This window comes from Heterodontus francisci, chromosome 1, assembly GCF_036365525.1.
Source record: "Heterodontus francisci isolate sHetFra1 chromosome 1, sHetFra1.hap1, whole genome shotgun sequence".
NCBI classification, from domain to species: domain Eukaryota; kingdom Metazoa; phylum Chordata; class Chondrichthyes; order Heterodontiformes; family Heterodontidae; genus Heterodontus; species Heterodontus francisci.
Genome location: NC_090371.1, coordinates 269,057,517 through 269,075,370, shown reverse-complemented (window position 1 = coordinate 269,075,370; position 17,854 = coordinate 269,057,517). Strand labels below are relative to the sequence as shown.

At 41.6% G+C, this 17,854-nt stretch overlaps 2 protein-coding genes across 2 annotated transcripts in view; one reads left to right on the top strand and one right to left on the bottom strand.

The window, feature by feature from the left end:
* Positions 1 to 5,231, top strand: part of igfbp7 (insulin-like growth factor binding protein 7) — a 46,224-nt gene extending 40,993 nt beyond the window's left edge. Inside the window, exons 3-5 of the mRNA XM_068044604.1 lie at positions 273 to 389; positions 2,778 to 2,886; positions 4,925 to 5,231. Of these exons, the coding sequence (XP_067900705.1) occupies positions 273 to 389; positions 2,778 to 2,886; positions 4,925 to 4,953 (255 nt within the window). The 3' untranslated portion in view covers positions 4,954 to 5,231. The remainder of the gene's footprint in view (positions 1 to 272; positions 390 to 2,777; positions 2,887 to 4,924) is intronic.
* polr2b (RNA polymerase II subunit B) overlaps positions 5,219 to 17,854 on the bottom strand; it is a 58,440-nt gene continuing 45,804 nt past the window's right edge. The window contains exons 20-25 of the mRNA XM_068044590.1: positions 16,334 to 16,423; positions 15,157 to 15,264; positions 14,970 to 15,083; positions 8,522 to 8,682; positions 7,576 to 7,771; positions 5,219 to 5,573 (exon numbers count right to left, since the gene is read on the bottom strand). Of these exons, the coding sequence (XP_067900691.1) occupies positions 5,484 to 5,573; positions 7,576 to 7,771; positions 8,522 to 8,682; positions 14,970 to 15,083; positions 15,157 to 15,264; positions 16,334 to 16,423 (759 nt within the window). The 3' untranslated portion in view covers positions 5,219 to 5,483. The remainder of the gene's footprint in view (positions 5,574 to 7,575; positions 7,772 to 8,521; positions 8,683 to 14,969; positions 15,084 to 15,156; positions 15,265 to 16,333; positions 16,424 to 17,854) is intronic.

The window sequence follows — 17,854 nt, the reverse complement described above, 5'->3', positions numbered from 1 at the left end:
TGAAGCTTTTGAGTTATTTATAATGAAGTCTTTTAGTTCTATTTGCGTTATTTGGGAACTGCAGACAATAACATTCAATGCACACAACAGTTTGACATGATGTAATATGTCTCGGGTTAATACAGAACATACCATCATACAAGAAGCACTCTTTACGCCAAGCACCAAGAACATTCTTAAGGTGGCGTCCTTCAGCAATTTAAAATTTTATGTGAAACCAGATAAGGATATATTTATGATTCAGTTTGATGCTTTGCTATTTTAATTAACAGGTAATAAAAACAGAGACTGGTGTGGAAAAGATGGAATTGCTGCCTGGTGACCGTGATAATCTTGCCATTCAGACTCGTGGTGGACCAGAGAAGCATGAGGTGACAGGATGGGTGCTGGTAAGCTTTTAATCTAGGCGTAAGAATATTAATTAGAAATTTATGTAATCTCTACAAAAAGTAAACCTTAAATTTATGTTTATTGTGCCGCTCACAGTAAGGAATGGAACCCCTTTCCCCATGTTACACACAAAGCAAACCTGAGTCAGCCTACATTACAACAGTGACAACACTTTTAAAGTATTTTATTGGCTGTAAAGCACTTTGGGATGTCGTGAGATTGTGAAAGATGCCATATGAATGCAAGTCCTTTCTTTCTTTTGAGGCATAGCTATCAATAGAGTAAAGCTCTCTCAACTCGGCTGCGAAAGCGAGGAAAAGATTTGTTTTCTGTGCTATGAGCTAGCTTGGCTGCCCATTCATAGCTAAAGGACAAAATAATTGCATCATTAAATTTTAACCTCAAAGAACAGATTGGCTGAAACCTCAAACTAGTGCCCCTCACATCACCAGGTGGAAGGTTTCGATTTCACACATTAGCCTGTGATAACCTCTTTGAGATTGCATATTTTGCGCTAGTTCTGGTCCCCATAAGGGTGAAAAACCAGGTTGAAAATATCCAATAAAAACAGTAAGTGCTGGAAATACTCAGCCTATCCAACTCAAAATGTCAACTCTATTGTGGGCAGCACAGTGGCGCAGTGGTTAGCACCGCAGCCTCACAGCTCCAAGGACCCGGGTTCGATTCTGGGTACTGCCTGTGTGGAGTTTACAAGTTCTCCCTGTGTCTGCGTGGGTTTCCTCCCACATGCCAAAGACTTGCAGGTTGATAGGTTAATTGGCCATTATAAATTGCCCCTAGTATAGGTAGGTGGTAGGGAAATATATAGGGACAGGTGTGGCAGGAATATGGGATTAGTTTAGGATTAGTATAAATGGGTGGTTGATGGTCGGCACAGACTCGGTGGGCTGAAGGGCCTGTTTCAGTGCTGTATCTCTAAACTAAACTAATTTCTCTCTCCACAGATACTGCCAGACCTGAATATTTTCAGCACTTTATTTTCATTTCAAATTTCCAGCATCAACAGTAATTTGCTTTTATTGAAATACCCAAACCCAGTCCCCGCTGAAGACTGAATGAAGATGATTTTCATGCCATCGGTCTGGTCTGCCTCCAACCCTCAGATGCCCTTCACATAATTAAGTTTAAATATTTTAAAACAAATACATTGTTGCTTTCTTTAATCTGAAGGACCAGAAGTTTCCTTTTTCGCTTTCAAAAATATCTCCTCAGTTTAGATAAAGAGCCTGAAGAAATGATCTGCAACCTCATGTTGCTGCCTTGTTGCAAGTATCTGAAACATGTTTTAAATATAAAATAAACCTCATCATAAAATAACATACTTGAGACGTGGGACTAAATTGTATATTGCAAAATTTCCTGGATTAAATCACCCAGAACTGGACACTAATGGCACTAAATTCACAATCTTTGTGAGGTTTGACACTTGGCGTATTGAATGTGCATCTAAGTTCATATTTCCCAGTTTGTAAAGGAGTCACAAGGCCAACAATTTGCAGTTATATATTGTATGGTGCTTCATGCAGGCATGAGGAAAATAGACACTGATCCAAAGGAGAGATAAAGAGGGATGAACAAGAGCTTGGTTAAAGACTTGGGCTGAGAAATTTGTTGAAGTACCAACTGCACTATACAGGTATAAAATGGGCACCTTAGCATCTAATATGGCAGGTGACAGAAATGTAACGCCCGCCATATTGGTATACGCTCCAGTACAGACATCCTGAAACAGGCAATAGCCCTTTTGCATATGCGTATGGAAGGCTTGATGTGTTTGAGGGCCCCTTCCCAAAATTGGGCTGACCTGAACGCATCCAGCGCTAGGACCCATCAAAAAATTATTTTAGTCACTCTTGCTGGCTTCCCAGCAGTTGTTGAAAACCATTGCCAGCCCTCGCTCAGCCCCCTTTTGATTGCAATCCCCTCCACCCAGGATGCTCTTGATGGCCGCTTGAGTAGCCAACACAACTTGCTCATTCCAAACCTGGTGAGCTGTCTCTGGGTGGTGCTTAGCAGTATTCTAATGAGGCTCGAGTTAACCTCTTATTTTACATCTATTTTACACCTGAAAACAAAACTAAAACAAATTTCCACCCCTTGAGCTTTTGGCAGGATCTAGAGGGAAGTAGAGAGACTGAGGAGTTTAGGGATGAAATTCCAGAATTTGGGATCCTGTGTGCTGAAAATATGGTTGTCGATACTAGGATGATGGGAGAAGGTATGCACAAGATTCAAGAGTTAGAGGAATGCAGACTTAAGTTTTAAATTTGGGGCTCTGGAGGACCAGCAACATGTCAATACTGCACATTATTTTTTTTTATATAAAAGTGTCATGTCTCCACGCATCTGTTTTCATTTAAATTTAGATCTCTCCTCTCACGGAGGAAGATGCTGCAGAATATGAGTGCCATGCATCAAACATCAAGGGAGAAGCTGCGGCTGCTGGAAGCATACATGTGGTTGATGAACTAAAATGTGAGTGTAGCATTCTATATAAAGAATCTAGATGTGCCATGAAGTATATAAATACTCTTGAACTTTGTGACTGCTAGAAAGATTAGTGGTTTTTGCTAGTTGTGTATATTCCTTTGAAGTGAATTATAGCTGCTTATAATTATTTTGATATTCAAATATCCAATGTATCAAAAATGAATAGATGAGAGATATAACATTCATTCACCTGAAAATTCAGTGCTTAAGTTTATCTCCAGAGACATTTCTATCCAAGTAATTTTGGGTAGCAACTTGATGCATTGGAATTCTTGTTTGTATGTGGTCGAGTGCACTAGTTCTTTGTCCACTGGTTCAGCTGCTGAAAATAGGAAAGGGAGCAGGGGGAGAAAAGGGGACAGAGAAATGCTTTAGAGATATAATCAGACAAAAATGGACAGTCAAAGGTGGCAATATTAGACAGTGTGGCCAAGAGCTTGGTTAAAGAGTCATCTGGTTAGGGGTTAGAGATAGGGAAGGGCAAGGCCACAAAAAGATAAGCATGAGACTTTTAAAATAGGCCAAAAGCCCATGCAGGTTGGTAGGATGATGCAAGATGGGATTCAGGCAGCAGAGTTTTGCATGAGCTGAAGTTTATAGAATGTGGAGAACCGGAAGCGGCTGCAGTTGATGTTACCAAAGAGAACCATCTAGACGAGGAACAGGGGTTGACTTCTCGCACAGGTCACAGTGCAGCATCAGAAGGAGCTTTTGCAGGGCTCCTGAGCTGAATAATAAAGGAAAGATATTGGAGGACAGTGTGGTTGACCAAGTCAAAGGCTGCATAGATCAGGGATACTGTGAGAAAATGCACCAGTCACAATCATAGATTATTGCCATTTCAGTGCTATGGCAGGAATGGATAACTTTTTAGATTAATAGCAAAATACTGCAGATGCTGGAAATCTGAAATAAAAACAAGAAATGCTGGAATCACTCAGCAGGTCTGGCAGCATCAGTGAAAAGAGAAGCAGAGTTAACGTTTCGGGTCAGTGACCCTTCATCGGAACTGACAAATATTAGGATAATATTTGTCAGTTCCGATGAAGGGATACTTTTTTAGAGTTGTTCAGACATGGATTTGTAGGAATGATGGATACGGATTTGGGAGGCAACATATTGAATAATTTGAGGAAAGGGAGGTTGCAGATGGATTGGAAGTTTGTAAGTAGAGTCACTGGTGATGAACTGTTTTGAAAGATTGGTGGACAACACCAGAGGAAAATATTTATGTCAGCTGGGGACCAGGAAGGTAAGATTGGGTGGTCATCAGTTTAGTGGGAATGGGGACAAAGAAGCAGGAGGTGGGTTTCATGGGCAAATAAGCTTAGACAGGGGAGAAAAAAAATAGAGGACTTGGGATTAGTATTAGGTTGGACGGGGGAGGCTTAGTTTGTTGAGCAAGAGGAAGGGAAGCAACAGGTGGAGCTGAACAGATGGTATCAATCTCTGTGACAAAGTCATCCATGATTCCTTGCACTTGTAGTTGGAGGCAAGGGTGGAGGGGAATGCAGGGCACTGGATTTTAAAGAGAAAGATGGTAATGAAGAAAAGCAGCTGGGAGTTTTCTTTATTCTCCAGAATCATGCAGTGAGCAGTTTTGGCAGGGGAGAGTGAAACCCGATTGAATATATTATCTTCATATTCATTTTCAAATTTTCCATAATTCTGTTCTGCAGGCAAATAACATTTATTCACCATTACTTGTGCTCATTCTCCAATCCTTTCCCGACTTGTCTAGCCTTAAATTTGGATGGGAATGGTGACTGTTAAGTAAAGATATATTTTCTTAAACATAGTCAGCCAGGTGTGTCTACACAGTGAGATTCCTGAAGATCAATGCATTTAGCAAATGAGGTGCAGATTGTTATGATACAGAAGAAAACAAAAGTCAGTTATGATTTTATGTATATGGAAAAGGTGAAATAATTATGAAAAATCTAATGTGACAGGACTCATTTTCTGAGTATGTACAATAAAACTCAGTATTTCTTCCCATTAACTTTGGTGTTTTGTTTTACAGTGAAAGAGGAAGTACGAAAAAATAAATGAAAGGAACCAATGACCAACCACTAGCTCAGTATGGAGCTCATCTACTTATAGGGAATTCTGGGGATAAGTGCAGACTATCTGTGCAATGCTTTTTTCAATACATAAACTGAGTTTTCTAGGTATCTTTCTCAAGCATATATACTATATTGGTTTAGTTTTTTGTAATTAAAGTCTTTTCTAAATCAATTATCAAGGCAAAGGAGTATAAACCACTCATCAAGATACAAATTGTATATAAAGTTATGAAATAAAGTTTATACAAAGCTTTAAATACAAAATTTTATTTTTGTTATCGCAACAAAATCTACTTACAATGCTGACAAAGATAAAACCACTGATCAAGTCACCAGTGAGAACAATAAACATATGAACAAGTGCGGCTAAAGACCTGGTATTTGAATAAGTAATACCATCAAGCCACTTTTAACACCTGATGCACACGATGCTGCAAATAGTTTTGCCAGTCATATTACTATTTCAATACTTTGCCAGGTGTTTAGCGTCTCTGAGACCAGATCATTTTCAGTCCATCATGAAATCAACATTCGTGGTGCAATACTCATTGACATCAACTCCTGGAAGAGAAGTTTACAGGCATAGGGCATCCGTACCAACGAAATCTGAAAACCAAAGAACAAAGTTAATAAATCATAAGCATCAATTTCATCAAAACGCACTTCCATTTTTATTCCCACACACCACTCTGTTCCACTGGATATTTACAGTCATTTACACTCATTCCCTAAAATTATTTGTTACTTGAGTCTCTTCTCCAAAAGTCTTCCAGTTACTCTGGAGAAATCAGAGCTATTGACCTATGTAAACCTCATGAGGCTTTTAAAAAAAAAAAATATCCTTAGGTTATTTGCATTACTGTGATACAAGCCCTCTTTTTAAATCACTTGTTCATGTCAATTTTTAAAACTTTTTCCAATTTGTAAGGTTTAAAATATCTATGTGTGGTGTTTTTCCCTTCACGTTTTGTTAACTGCGCGCTTGGAAACAACTATTTCCACTGTCAGCATCAAGAATATTCCTTAGCCTGAACTACCAAAAAGCTCCCACAGCTGCACAGCATGAACATAGGAATATCCAGGACCAGAAATGGCTCAACAGCATATCTGGCCTGACACAAAAGCTAATTCACATCTCACCCACTCCCTCATATTTATCCACTTCCACATTATTTGCCTCAACTACCTTCCTCAGCAGTCCATCCTAGATATTCACCATCCTCTCCATAAAGTAGCTAAATCCAACCTGTCGGTGCCTGTTCCCAGATTCCAGCGTTTATGGCAATCTGAAACATATCACCAGGTTTCACATCAGATTTTTCTTCTTTGTCTCTCGAGACAAGGAGGCCAATGGGTAAGCGCCTGGAGGTGGTCAGTGGTTTGTGAAGCAGCACCTGGAGTGGCTATAAAGGCCAATTCTCAAGTGACAGACTCTTCCACAGGTGCTGCAGATAAAATTGGTTGTCAGGGCTGGTACACAGTTGGCTCTCCCCTTGCGCTTCTCTTTTTTCCTGCCAACTGCTAAGTCTCTTCGACTCACCACACTTTAGCCCCGCCTTTATGGCTGCATTTTACATTTCACAAAAGCCACCCATTGGCCCAAGAGCCAATTCAGGCCAGTTTTGTTTTTTTGGCCTATGCTCACTGGACACTGAATTGGGACTGACAAAATTCATTTGATATAGGACCCACAGGCAACAGACAGAGGAGACTTCCATTCTACCAGTCTAAATGGATTTCAGTTGAACTCCCAGAGATGAAAGTGCCTTAACCACTGTTCCAACCAAAAATAAGGAATACAATAAGCCTATCATTCAACTGGTTTTGCACAATGTAATTTTAGGCAGATACTGATGAGGAGACTGAGAATAAAGGACCAGAAGATGTATGGAGTCAGATGGAGGGAAGATAATACAACCAGTCTCTGTTGCCAGCTAGTCTTTTACAACTCTAAACATGAAACAGTACATTTCTAGATTTACCTGCCCTACTATTCCACTGACCCTTTAAAGCAATAGAATACAATAAACAGTAATTTAGGAGTTCCTCATGAGTACCACAGAATGGAAAAACTACAATAGAGAAGTTTAAAGTAACTGGATTCTTTTTCAGGATATAATTCACACTCCTAGGTCTGTTTAATCAGGAATGGAGTTTTTAGCATGGAGACTCCCATACATTGGCTTTGCTCAGCAAAATGTAAGTTATTAAAATTGGGGCAATTTACTTGCTTATCTCTTGGGCACAAGTAAATAATGCAATAATCTGAACATAGAAAGCAACAGCTTGGACTTTTGTATAGTAGGAAGAACCCTGGATAAACACCATATGGCACTTCAGCAATACAGCGAGATAAAAGCAGAAATGTACAACATGCAAACAAAAAGCAGAACTATACATTCCTTATAATATGCCAAATGAAGTTGTGATACAAAGCATGCAAAATATAGGCTTGTATGTCTATCTAGCATACCTACTTCCTAGAAGTTGGGAGGAGATCACACTTGTCATTTGAAACAACCATCACAACTTGTTAAAAAAAAGATGCTAATCCTTTAAATTTACTGCCCATATTTCAGAAAACAGGTTCTGAATGTTTGACACATACCTGAGTTTTGTTACGACATCCTCTGCATTCATAAGTGTGCGTCCTGGTATTGGCAATAGCCATGAGCCCGCAAAGATTGCATACATGCACCTGATAAGGATCAGAAACCTCAAATAGCCTTTCTCTCAAAAACTGGGCTGCACCATGAGCAATCTGACAGTCTCGTTCCATCTCCCCAAAACGTAGACCACCATCACTGAAAATGAAAACCAAATCACAAATTAGAAAAAGCAAAAAAAAATCCTAATTATCTCCTAATTTAATCATTTCCCAACACTCCCAGCCCCTACTCCATCCCTGAATTATGTACATTAGTCTCTAGCATTAGAGCTGAGCCTGGGCATGAACTCAATCAGCACACCATCCACCAACGTAAACAATCACTCCCTCCAATGTAACATGGCTGCAATACGCACCATTGACAAGATACACTAACTCCTCCCAAACCTGCAACTTCTACCACCAAGGGCAAAAGGTAGATGAGAACACCACCACCTGTAAGGTGTCCTCCAAGTCACACTTAGAAATAATACTGCAGTTCCTTCATCATCATGGTGTCAAAATCCTGGAACTCCTTAACAGCACTGTGGGAGTATCTTTAGCACACAGACGGTAGCGGTTCAAGAAGGTGGCTTACCACCACCTTCTCAAGGGCAATCAGGAATGGGCAATAAATGCTGGCCATACCAGCAACGCAGCACCCCATGAATGAATTTTTAAAAAAATGATGCCTGAATATACCAGACCATTCACATTCTTACCACAACATTTGAACAAAACTAAATAATTCAAACTACAAGTATAAACTGCAACTAAAAGAACTTGGGAAGTCACAAGATCATGAATAGTAGATGGTCTCTCACTAAACTGGAATGTTGCTCAAAGCCAACAATTCCAAAGTGTTATAACTTCAAAAACAAAGACAGACATTCAAGTTTAATCTTACCGAGATCTACCCTCCATAGGCTGTCTGTTAAGGATCTGAACAGGTCCTCGAGCACGGGAATGAATCTTGTCATCTACCATGTGTTTCAGACGCTGGTAATAAGTAGGACCAATAAAGATCTGCGATGTGAGTTTACGCCCTGTAAACCCATTATATAGAACCTAGAGCAGAGAGGGTACAAGTTAATTATGTAATTTTTAATATGTAAATGAACACAACAGCAGCTACTGTATTTATGCTGACTGTAAAGTGGAGGGGCATCATATGGCTTTCAAAGCATTAGCCTTCCTTGCATAATATTAGCAAATCACTCTCTGCATATAAAATATGTTACTCCCGCCATAGTGAACTGAGGGGCTGGACCCATGGGAAACCCCTCGGGCTGTATACACCAAATATAGAAACATAGAAAAATAGGAGCAGGAGTAGGCCATTCGGCCCTTTGAGCCTGCTCCACCATTCAACACTATCATGGCTGATCATCCAAATTCAGTAACCTGTTCCCGCTTTCTCCCCGTATCCCTTGATCCCATTAGACCCAAGAACTATATCTAACTTTCTTGAATATACTTAATGATTTGGCCTCAACTGCTTTCCATGGTACAGAATTCCACAGGTTCACCACTCTCTGGGTGAAGAAATCTCCTCATCTCAGTCCTAAATAGCTTACCCCTTATCCTTAGACTGTGACCCCTGGTCCTGGACTCCCCCGCCACCGGGAACATCTTTCCTGCATCTAGTCTGTCCAGTCCTGTTAGAATTCTGTAGGTTTCTATGAGACCCCCTCATTCTTCTAAACTCTAGCAAATACAAGTCTAATCGACCCAATCTCTCTTCATACGTCAGTCCTGCCATCCCAGGAATCAGTCTGGTGAACCTTCGCTGCACTCCCTCCATAGCAAGAGCATCCTTCCTCAGATAAGGAGACCAAAACTGCACACAATACTCTACATGTGATCTCATCAAGGCCTTGTATAATTGCAGCAAGACATCCTTGCTCCTGTACTCGAATCCTCTCACTATGAAGGCCAACATACCATTTGCCTTCTTAACTGCCTGCTGCACCCGCATGCTTACTTTCAGCGACTGGTGCACAAGGACACCCAGATCTCACTGCACCTCCCCCTTTCCCAATCTGTCACCATTCAGATAATAATCGGCCTTTCTGTTTTTGCCACCAAAGTGGATAACCTCACATTTATCCACATTATACTGCATCTGCCATGTATTTGCCCACTCACTCAACCTGTCCAAATCACATTGGAGCTTCTCTGCATCGTCCTCACAGCTCACACTCCCACCCAGCTTTGTCTCGTCTGCAAACTTGGATATATTACATTTAATTCCCTCATCTAGATCATTAATATATATTGTGAATAGCTGGGGTCCTAGCAAGGATTCCTGCAGTACCCCACTAGTCACTGCCTGCCACTCGGAAAAAGACCCTAGTATTCCTACTCTTCGTTTCCTGTCTGCCAACCAGTTCTCTATCCATGTCAGTACCTTACCCCCAATCCCATGAGCTTTAATTTTGCACACTAATCTCTTATGTGGCACCTTATCGAAAGCCTTCTGAAAGTCCAAATACACCACATCCACTGGTTCTCCCTTATCTATTCTACTAATTACATCCTCAAAAAATTCCAGTAGATTTGCCAAGCATGATTTCCCTTTCGTTAATCCATGTTGACTTTGTCCGATCCTGTCACTGTTTTCCAAGTGCTCTGCTATTACATCTTTTATAATGGACTCCAGCATTTTCCCCACTACTGAGGTCAGGCTAACCAGTCTATAATTCCCTATTTTCTCTAACTCCTTTTTTAAATAGTGGGGTTACATTAGCTACCCTCTAAACTGTTGGAACTGTTAGAGTCTACAGAATTTTGAAAAATGACCAGCAATGCATCCACTATTTCTAGGGCCAGTTCCTTAAGTACTCTGGGATGTAGATCATCAGGCCTGGGGATTTATCAGCCTTCAATCTCATCAATTTCCCTAACACTAACTGATTTCATACAGTTTTGAATGGTTTTGTTATTTTTTTTTTTAAAAACAGATTTTTATGAATAAAGTATATTTTTGGGGAAAGAGAATACTTAGTAGCAAGCTGATTGGACTGTGCAAACTGTGTGACTCTCAGTAATAGTGGGCATATGGTTAGAAGTTCCAATCCTTGCAGTCCATTTCACAGCAAGTCACTCCAATCAGTGATCCAGCAAGACACATCATTTAAGCTCCCTGGCCACCTCTCTTGCTTGGATTCAGCTCCTTACCCTCCTATACTAACAGGAATTAGAGTGCAGAAGGAGGCCATCCAGTTTATTTTTTTTTTAAATTTTATTTTATTAGAGATACAGCACTGAAACAGGTCCTTCAGCCCACCGAGTCTGCGCGACCAACAACCACCCATTTATACTAATCCTACATTGATCCCATATTCCCTACCACATCCCCACCTTCCCTCAATTCTCCTACCACCTACCTACACTAGGGGCAATTTACAATGGCCAATTTACCTATCAACCTGCAAGTCTTTGGCTGTGGGAGGAAACGGGAGCACCCGGCGGAAACCCACACGGTCACAGGGAGAAGTTGCAAACTCCGCACAGGCAGTACCCAGAACAGAACCCGGGTCGCTGAAGCTGTGAGGCTGCGGTGCTAACCACTGCGCCGCCCTTGCACCAAGCATCAGCTGCAGGTTTTTTGTGCTTGTGCCCGAACTAGCTCTGCAACTGGAGTTATCTACTGAATGATTCTACTACTTCTTCTTTGGCCTCCTTGTCTCAAGAGACAATGGGTAAGCGTCTGGAGGTGGTCAGTGGTTTGTGAAGCAGCGCCTGGAGTGGCTATAAAGGCCAATTCTAGAGTGACAGACTCTTCCACAGGTGCTGCAGATAAAATTGGTTGTCGGGGGTGTTACACTGTTGGCTCTCCCCTTGCGTTGTCTTTTTTCCTGCCAACTGCTAAGTCTCTTCGACTTGCCACACTTTAACCCCGCCTTTATGGCTGCCCGCCAGCTCTGGCGAACGCCGGCAACTGACTCCCACGACTTATGGTCAATGTCACAGGACTTCATGTCGCGTTTGCAGACGTCTTTAAAGCGGAGACATGGACGGCCGGTGGGTCTGATACCAGTCGCGAGCTCGCTGTACAATGTGTCTTTGGGGATCCTGCCATCTTCCATGCGGCTCACATTGCCAAGCCATCTCATGCGCCGCTGACTCAGTAGTGTGTATAAGCTGGGGATGATGGCCGCCTCGAGGACTGCTGTGTTGGAGATACGGTCCTGCCACCTGATGCCAAGTATTCTCCGGAGGCAGCGAAGATGGAATGAATTGAGACATCGCTCTTGGCTGACATACATTGTCCAGGCCTCGCTGCCATAGAGCAAGGTACTGAGGACACTGCATCGCGGCACAGGTTACTGGTGATAGTTGAGCCTAGGTAGGTGAACTCTTGAACCACTTCCAGAGCATGGTCGCCGATATTGATGGATGGAGCATTTCTGACGTCCTGTCCCATGATGTTCGTTGTCTTGAGGCTGATGGTTAGGCCAAATTCGTTGCAGGCAGCCGCAATCCTGTCAATGAGTCTCTGCAGACACTCTTCTGTCTGGAATTTTAATGCAGCATCGTCAGCAAAGAGGAGTTCCCTGATGAGGACTTTCCGTACTTTGCTCTTCGCTCTAAGACGGGCAAGGTTGAACAACCTGCCAACTGATTATGTGTGGAGGAAAATTCCTTCTTCTGAAGACTTGAACGCATGTGAGAGCAGCAGGGAGATGAGGATCCCAAACAGTGTAGGTGCGAGAACACAGCCCTGTTTCACGCCACTCAGGATAGGAAAGGGGTCTGATGAGGCGCCGCTATGCTGAATTGTGCCTTTCACATTGTCATGGAATGAGGTGATGATACTTAGTAGCTTTGGTAGACATCCGATCTTTTCTAGTAGTCTGAAGAGACCACGTCTGCTGACGCGGTCAAAAGCAAATGGTGAGATCAATGAAAGCAACGTAGAGGGGCATCTGTTGCTCGCGGCATTTCTCCTGTAGCTGGCGAAGGGAGAACAGCATGTCAATGGTGGATCTGTCTGCTTGAAAGCCACACTGTGCCTCAGGGTAGACACGCTCAGCCAGCTTCTGGAGCCTGTGTAAAGCGACTCGAGCGAAGACATTCCCCACTATGCTGGGCAGGGAGATTCCACGGTAGTTGCTGCAGTCACTGCGGTCACCCTTGTTCTTATATAGAGGGTGATGATACTACTACTGTACTAGAAAGTAAGCATATTGCAGTCTTTATGCTAAAACCAAATTCATATAGTTAGAGTTAAGAAATGGTACAATGCTTGGTGTGCATTACAGGCCGAACAGTGGAGATGACAGTAGAGGAAACCTGAAGACAGTTCAAAGGCATATACACAAGAACAACAGGGCAGCTCATTAGGACAAGGCCGCCTAAGTTTTGAAACATTGCTAGCCACCAGCATATAGTCAGTTTATTGGATAGGTTAGAGTCTATCCAATGCAGTTAACTTGTTAGCTATCCAAGGAGCCTAATCCTAAATTAACCTCACCAGTTTATATCAATCTCAGACATCTATCTCAACTATAATTTGATAAATCAACAATCCAGCAGAATCACTGTGACATGATGAAACTGCCTTCATAACCACTGATAATCAATTTAATTTACTAAACTTAAACGTTGAATATGCAAATAATTAAAGTAATGTAGGTATTGCTCGTAATGACTTCTGCGATGATTAAACAAGAAATTCATTCACTCAGTAACATAAGTATCCTAATTTAACTTGCCAAGATAAATGCGTACTCAATCCAAAATGGATGATGCAGGACACACTGGTGAGCCAACTAAGAGCACCATTCACTCCTAGCCATAAACCGGATGATAAAACTTACAGTTCCTTAGTGAGGAGTTAAAGGGGTTAAGGTCCAGATTTTTGACAAATATTTGTTGGAATATAAATTCCAGTGCTCTTGCATTACATAAATATGAAAAAGTGATGCTGCTCGTTAGCAAAAATGAAAGTTTCCCCAGAGCAAGAGAAGCTCAAAGCTACATTTGTGGCTGAGTACACTATAGACTGGTTCTTCTTAGAAAGAAACTGTAAAAAAAACATTGAAACCAAAAGGCTGAGATATCTTTAGGGAACTGCAAGAGTTTCACATGTATGTCCTTTGCTCTTCAGCAGATTCTGTGAACTTTAAAAAGACAGTTTACAAACTGTAGTGATGTTTATAATGCATTAGTACTGCATAGACATGTTCCAGAATATTGTCATTCAAAGTTTGGCAAAGCTGGATAAGATTCTTCAGCACTGCCTAGTCATGGAAACTTTGCTAACTGCCAGCATTCTAGACCCCAAGCCGACCTAAGTAGCGCAGAGAAAATAAACTGCATGGGAATTTTTTTTTTAAATGCTTAAACTGTGGAAGGGGGAGATTTTGAATGTCACCTCTACCATCGTCAGATTCTGTATGACAGACAACACAAACAGAACAGCTTCCAACTCTTTGCACTGCCTGGAAGATATATCTGTCAACCACCGATGCCAGCAAGAAATTCGCAGTCTATAAAGATTTTGCAAGTCAGACATCAGACACTAAGGATAAACTGTAGGCTGCTCTGGATACTGAAATTTAACAGCTACAATAAATCTGATGTAAATAGATATTTTTTCACTATATTGTAAAAACAAAAACATGCTTGCAGTAAAACTGTGCACTTCATTTAGGGTCATTGCTAGCATGAGGGTAGTAACTGTATCATCTTTTTTCATTCCACTTCAAGACTGCCTGATCCAAACCAGATGGAGACCAGGATATTCACCCGACATTTTGTTCCTGAGTCAAACAATCTTATTGGGCTAACCTTGCAGCCTATCCAGCCTATATTAAAAATGAAGAGCTCTGACTACATGGCATGCTCTTATATTGTGCAAAAGGCTGTGTGGGGCAATGTTCCAACATCATAGATGTGACAATATCACATACCTGCCCCACACTCACATCCGAACCAAGAATCAAGCAAGCTCCAAATGGAAGCAGAGAACAAAACACTTATTCAAAATGCAAATATACCGAATAGAAGAACTTTATCCTGCGCATGTAAACATTGGGACCAACTGCAAATAATGGAAGAAAAAGGTATTGCAATGTAATGCAGAAATGAGGGAGAAAAGCATCAGATTTAGGTGATCCAGGCATTTTCCTCCCCCAGAAAAGGAGTGTGTTTTGGGGGCTCCTCAATTCATGAAGTAACAGGGTGCTTATTTCTATCTGAAAGAATGATGAAAAAGTAACTACGTCACACAATGCTCACCCTCATGTGCCGGCAGCCTCAGATACTGCCTTAGTCATTCTACAGCTGCCACTAAAATGTTGAACCAGGTTATACAAATTGTCTACGGTATACAAAAGGAAAGTTACCTCATTGCCTCGAAGATGGTATCCATAGTCTGATAACAGGTTAGAAATCTTCTGCACATTAACTGCGTCGTTGAAAGGTGTAGCATCACCAATTTCACCCTTATTTGCTGACACCTGAAAAAAAACTTGAATGAGAATGTAGATGCCAACTTTGCATAACAATTAAATCTTTCTACTTTAAACATACCTTCCCTTGCAGACACTCAATCAAGTGACCAACTGTCATTCGAGAAGGAATGGCATGTGGATTGATTATAATGTCTGGAGTGATACCTTCACACGTGAACGGCATATCCTATAAAACAAAAGAGCAAGCAGAAAGACATTATAAAAAAAAAAGTAGCAAATTAAGTTAGAAACAATGTAGGTAAATGCCCGTTTATTCTTGGCCTATCCCACTCATCCATTTCCCTCGTCTTTGCTGACTTAAGCTAGCTTGGCAAACGTAAATTTTATATCCTTGCCCAGCTTCATTTTCTTCAGTTTCACTCTTCCACAACTCTAGTCACTGCCTAAACATTCTGCTCCCTGGCCTCTTCTACATGTCATCGTCATCACCACAGCCACCCATGCACCTCCCCACTCCACTGCTGGTGGCTGTGCTTTCAAATCTCTAGCTCCAACTTTGAAATTTAATCCCTAAACTCCTCCACCTCTAGCAACCTCCCCAAAATTCATCTCTCCTTTCTAGCTCAGCATCTAATTTTCCACATACCTCTCAGTGAAGAAACTTAGGAAGGACATGAGGGTCCTTGAGAGGTGCAGAGGAGATTTACCAGAATGGTTCCAGAGATGAGTGATTTTAGCTACAAGGTTAGGTTAGGTTGGAGAAGTTGGGATTGTTCTCCTCAGAGCAAAGCAGATTGAGGGGAGATTTGATAGAGGTATACAAGATTATGACATGTTTAGATGGGAACAGCTTTTCTTTGTCTACCCTATTAACTGATGGTATAAGGACTAGGGGACACAGATTTAAGGTTTTGGGCAATGTAAGCATGGGTGGGGGTGAGGAAGAAATTTTTTTATGCAGCCAACAGTAATGACCTAGAACTCACTGCTTACTAAAGGTTGTGGACGCGACGATGATGACGAATGATTTCAAAAGGAAACTGGTGACAATGGGGCAAAAATGGATATTTAAAATGTTCAAATTTTTTAAAAAAAATTTTGACATTGAAGCTCAGTGGGTCAGGGAGCACTTCTCGATGGATGCTGCCTGACTTGAGAGTTTCCACAATTTTCTGCTTTTATTTCAAGATTTTCAGCAACTGCAGTACCTCACTTTATTGATTCTGAACTGTCTTTCCAGCATCTCAAATTAAATTTTCTTTGAAATCTGAATCCATAAAACACAAATTCCTTACCTCTTGTCTGTACTGGATACCACACGTACCCTTCTGGCCATGACGACTAGCAAATTTGTCTCCAATTTGTGGAATTCGGACAGATCGTACCTGTGCAAAAAGGGCATGTGGTTAATAAAAACCTGGTGAAGGAACTGAGCAAATGAGAAATAAAAAGTCAGGTAGTTGCAATGATCACTTAACTTCTTTTAGAATGATTCTTGCTTATCTGTCCTAATGGGAATGAAATGCCTTGTAAAGGCAATCCATGAGTGAATTATGCCAACAGTCCACATACCCAAACTTCTAGTTCCGATGAAGGGTCACTGACCCGAAACATTAACTCTGCTTCTCTTTTCATAGATGCTGCCAGACCTGCTGAGTGGTTCCAGCATTTCTTGTTTTTATTACCCAAACTGCTCTGCCAGATGACAGACCCAACTCTCTTTTCTTCAACCACTCAGGTATATGGCGTTTCAAATTTACAAGCATCTTTCTATACAGCATCACTGACTTCCATTTTGGGCTTATAATCCTACCAAGAGTCGGTGAGAATATGGTACATTTTTAGACACCAAGACAGCAAAAAAAAATTTTACCTCTTTTTAGATGATTGATTTCTAGGATATTGATGTCAGCGGCTAAGCTGGAATTTATCAACCACCCTTAGTGCTCTTTGAAAAGGTGACAGTAAACCTTTTTCTTGAGCCGCTGCAGTCCATTTGACAAAGGTACTCCTTCAATGCCAGAATTTTGACCCAGCAATGATGCAAGAACAGCAATATATCCAAGTCAGGATGGTGTGCAACTTGGAGGGGAACTTGAAGGTGATTCTGCAGTGCATCCTTTACATAATAATGGCTAAAGTTCAGCACTGGATGTTTAAAACTGGTGGATAAGGTGCAGACTGCTTTATCCTTGATAGTTGAGAGCTTCTTTATTGTTGTTGCGGCTGCACCCACCCAGACAAATAAGAGATTTTCCATCAAACTCCTGACCTGCTCCAGTTGCCAAGGAATTTGGCAGTCAGGTTGAGTTTCTGGTTAATGTTCACTTACAGGATATTGATGGTGGGTGATTCAGTGATGGGAATGCCATTGACCATCAAGGGGAGGTGGTTAGGCTCTCTCTTGTTGGACCTGGTCAATGCCTGGGACTTTCATGGTATAAATGTTATCAACCCAAGCCTGGATGAAGGCATGGAATGTTTCAGTATCTGAGGAATTGTGAATGCAGTTGAGCATTGGAAAATCAGCAGCAATCAGTTCCACCTTTAGCCTTATGATGGAGGGAAAGTCATTGATGAAATAGCAGAAGACAGTGAGGGTCAAGGACATGTGACCTAAGGAACTCCTGGGCTGAGATGATTGGCCTCCAACAACCATAACCATCTTCCTTTCTGCCAGGTCACTGAAGAGTTTGCCCCTACCCCGAATCCCCACTGCCTTGATGTCACAGGCAGTTACTCACACCTCTGGAATTTAGCTTGTGTCCCATGTTTGGCCAAGGCTGTAGAGAGATCTGGAGCTGTGTGGTCCTGCA